Genomic DNA, 3,981 nt, shown 5'->3' with positions numbered 1-3,981 from the left:
GCCAAATTCATCCGATCTGGTTGAAATTTTGTACGTGGTGGTAATATATGATATTTAACAACCATGCCAAAAGAGGTCCATATCAGTCCATAATCATATATAGCCCTCATATAAACCGATCCCTAGATTTGGTTTTGGAGCCTCTTGGAGGAGCAAATTTCATCCGAGTCTGTTGAAATTTGGTACATTGTGCTAGTATATGGCCGTTAACAACCATGCCTAACTAGGTCCATATCGGTCTATAGTTATATATAGCCATCAGATAAATCGATCCCCAATCACACAAAAATTAGTCAATATCAATAATTGTATATAGCCCCCATATAAGCGACCCCCATATTTCAATTCTGGCTCCCTACGTACCGTGCAAAAGTCCATATCGATTCGTAATTATTTGTAGTCCACGTATGGACTAACTCCCGTGGGAGCCACCGTGGTGCATTGGTTAGCATGCCCGCCTTGCATACACAAGGTCGTGGGTACGATTCCTGCTACGACCGAACACCAAAAAGTTTTTCAGCGGTGGATTATCCCAACTCAGTAATACTGGTGACATTTCGGAGGGTTTCAAAGCTTCTCTAAGTGGTTTCACTGGAATGTGGAACGCCGTTCGGACTCAGCTATAAAAAGGAGGTCTCTTGTCATTGAGCTTAACATGGAATCGGGCAGCACTCAGTGATAAGAGAGAAGTTCACCACTGCGGTATCACAATGGACTGAATAGTCTAAGTGAGCCTGATACATCGGGCTGCCACATAACCTAACCTAACCTATGGACTAACTCTCAATTTAGAAAACGATTTAAGATACACAACCCAAGTAATTCGATTGTGTAATTCGATTAACTGAGATATTGAATTTTTGAAGACAAAAAAACTTCAAATATAGGCTACGATTTGTTCTTTGTTTTTATTCCCTCCATCATAGGATGGGGGTATATTAACTTTGTCATTCCGTTTGTAACACATCGTGGTGAAATTCTGAGTCGATCTGAGTCGACCGTCCGTCCGTCTGTTGAAATCACGCTAACTTCCGAACGAAACAAGCTATCGACTTGAAACTTGGCACAAGTAGTTGTTATCGATGTAGGTCGGATGGTATTGAAAATGGGCCATGTCGGTCCACTTTTACGTATAGCCCACATATAAAGTGACCCTCAGATTTGGCTTGTGGAGCCTCTAACAGAAGCATGTTTCATCCGATCCGGCTGAAATTTGGTACATGGTGTTGGTATATGGTCTCTAACAATCATGCAAAAATTGGTCCACATCGGTCCATATTATATATAGTCCCCATATAAACCGATCCCCAGATTTGGCTTGTGGAGCCTCTAAGGGAAGCATATTTCATCCGATCCGGCTGAAATTTGGTACATGGTGTTAGTATATGTCTTAAACAACCATGCAAAAATTGGGGCGCATCGGTCCATAATTATATATAGCGCCCATATAAACCGATCCCCAGATTTGGGTTGCGGAGCCTCAAAGAGAAGCTAATTTCATCCGATCCGCCTGAAATTTGGTACATGATATTGGTATATGGTCTCTAACAGCCATGCAAAAATTGGTCCACATCGGTCCATAATTATATATTGTAATAAGTGACGCTTTTATTGTAATCATTTTAATCTTTAAGCACAGAAATATGGTAACTTTAGTTTGTAACATGTCATTGTATCATAAGCTGAATAAAATCGATCATTCTTACTGAGGTTATGTGCCGACTTAACACATGGTGTCAGAAGTGAAAATCTTATTGAATAGCGACCGCATGCCACCTCCATTGGATGGCTCGAATTTGGCGCTTCAGTGGCCGGGATGGAAAAGGCATTTTCTTATTTATATGACTGGGAAAAAGTTGCTGAAAGAGGCAGAGAATGTTAAGATTGCGCAACTATTAATGATCTGCGACAGGCACATTATCGATATTTACAATGCTCTATACCCAAACGATGGATCAATTGACGAGTTATTGGGTGTGTCTGGCGGAGGAGAAGCTTCGAAACCCGGGCGTAAATTGGACGAAGTTCTTTCGCACTTCGATGAGTATTTTACGCCGAAGAGAAACATATCCATGGAAGCATTCAAATTCAATTGTATTGTCCAAAAAGAACACCAACCATTTTCAAAATTTGAGACCGAGTTGAGGAAGCAAATACAACATTGTGACTTCAAATGCGTTTGTGGTGCATCCTATGAAAGTCGTATGCTGCGCGACCGTATTATCATTGGAGTATTCGACAAAAATTTACAGCTCCAGCTTTTAAATGGCAAAGATGAGACTTTGGAGACCGTGATTGAAAAATGTAAAATTATAGAATCTGCCAATACTAACAAGGTAGGTTAAAGTGGCAGCCCGATTAAATTTCAGGCTCACTTAGACTATTCAGTCCATTGTGATATACTAACAAGGTAATTCTGCAAGGCGAGCCAGCGGGTGTGTTGAAGGTTGAAACCGAAAGCAATCTGGTACAATCTGTTGTAAAAAAGTGTTTCAACTGTGGCGGCACCTTTACACTAACACATCGTCGTACGTGCAAAGCGGCAAGTGCTAACTGTTTCAACTGTGGGCGAAGAGGCCATTTCTCAAAATTTTGTAGGCAAGCAAGAGGCGGAGAAAGGGGTGGAAAAAGTGAAGTAGATGCTACGACAAGAGAGGATCGGAAGCAAACTGGAAAGAGATTTGATTCAAAACAAAAACAAGCACTCGGTATTTGTTGGGATGAGTCAGGTATAGTGGAGCAATTTAATTCTAATACTAATGAACTGGATAGAAATGTTTTTTTTAGAATAAGTTCAACTTCATCTAGAAATAATTTTGTGAGGTGGACCAAAACATACCGTATATTTAATGAAAAAGTGAAATTTAAGATTGATACAGGATCTGACGTAAACTGTATTCCACTGAAATTTATTGAGAAGTCCAATATTGAATTAAATAATGAAAACAACAATTATCCCGTTTTTGATTACAGTAGGTCGAAGATTGATATAGTGGACACAGTAGAATTGGAATGTGTAGATTTGGACACCGGATTTGGACGGACGGCAGAATTTCTTGTTGTCAATAATACATATGAGCCATTGTTAGGGCTACAGACTTGCATGGATTTTGGGTTAGTTAAGCGGATGGATGTCCGAATCGTCGACCAGTATCCCAGTACAAAGGAGGATTTAATTTCTAGAAACAGGGATGTTTTTGATGGGTTGGGTAAATTTCCGAAGCCTTTTTCGATTACCTTAAAGGAGGATGCAGTACCATCTATACATTACAGGAAACGATTTCCCTTGTGTCTATTGGACCGATTAAAGTCAGAGATAGGAAATATGGTAGAAGCTGGTATTATAGCGCCTGTTAATTACCCCACTCAGTGGGTTAGTAATATCCAAGTGGTAGAGAAACGTGACGGGAGTTTGCGGATTTGTTTGGATCCGAAGAAATTGAACGAACAAATCCAACGGGAGCATTTTTTGATACCGACCGTCGATGATTTCACATCACGACTCATTGACATGAAAGTTTTTACTGTACTCGACTTGTCTCGGGGATTTTGGCATATGCAATTGGACGAAAAGAGTTCTGATTTGACTACCTTCATGACACATTTATGAAGGTACAAGTTTTTGCGGGTTCCATTTGGACTTAATAGTGCACCCGAGATGTTTCAGCGGGAGATGGTGAGAATATTTGGTGATCTGCCAAATGTCCTGATATATTTTGATGATATGGCGATAGTGGCTAGAGATGAACAGGAGCATGATAGCGTGTTGGCGGAAGTTTTAGATCGAGCTAGAAGGAATGGTGTGAGATTCAATTCGAATAAGATTCAGTACAGGAAATCAGAAATGATTTTTATGGGTAATATCGTTTCGGATGGTTCGGTCAGGCCAAACAGAAAATATTTAGATGCGATTTTGAATTTGAAGGTTCCCGAATCGAAAGGGGACGTAATGCGTTTGCTTGGATTATTTAAGTATTTAGG

The 3,981-nt window shown here is 40.2% G+C and overlaps 1 protein-coding gene across 1 annotated transcript; it reads left to right on the top strand.

Moving 5' to 3' along the window:
- Positions 1 to 1,730: 1,730 nt before the first annotated feature.
- Positions 1,731 to 3,610, top strand: LOC142233623 (uncharacterized). Its single transcript, XM_075304616.1, has 2 exons — positions 1,731 to 2,336; positions 2,870 to 3,610. The coding sequence occupies exons 1-2, from the start codon at positions 1,731 to 1,733 to the stop codon at positions 3,608 to 3,610; spliced, it is 1,347 nt and encodes a 448-aa protein (XP_075160731.1).
- Positions 3,611 to 3,981: the final 371 nt, after the last annotated feature.

This window comes from Haematobia irritans, chromosome 1 (genome assembly GCF_050003625.1).
Source record: "Haematobia irritans isolate KBUSLIRL chromosome 1, ASM5000362v1, whole genome shotgun sequence".
Lineage (NCBI taxonomy): Eukaryota > Metazoa > Arthropoda > Insecta > Diptera > Muscidae > Haematobia > Haematobia irritans.
The sequence above is the reverse complement of the archived record's forward strand: the minus strand, read 5'-3'. Positions and strand labels throughout refer to the sequence as shown.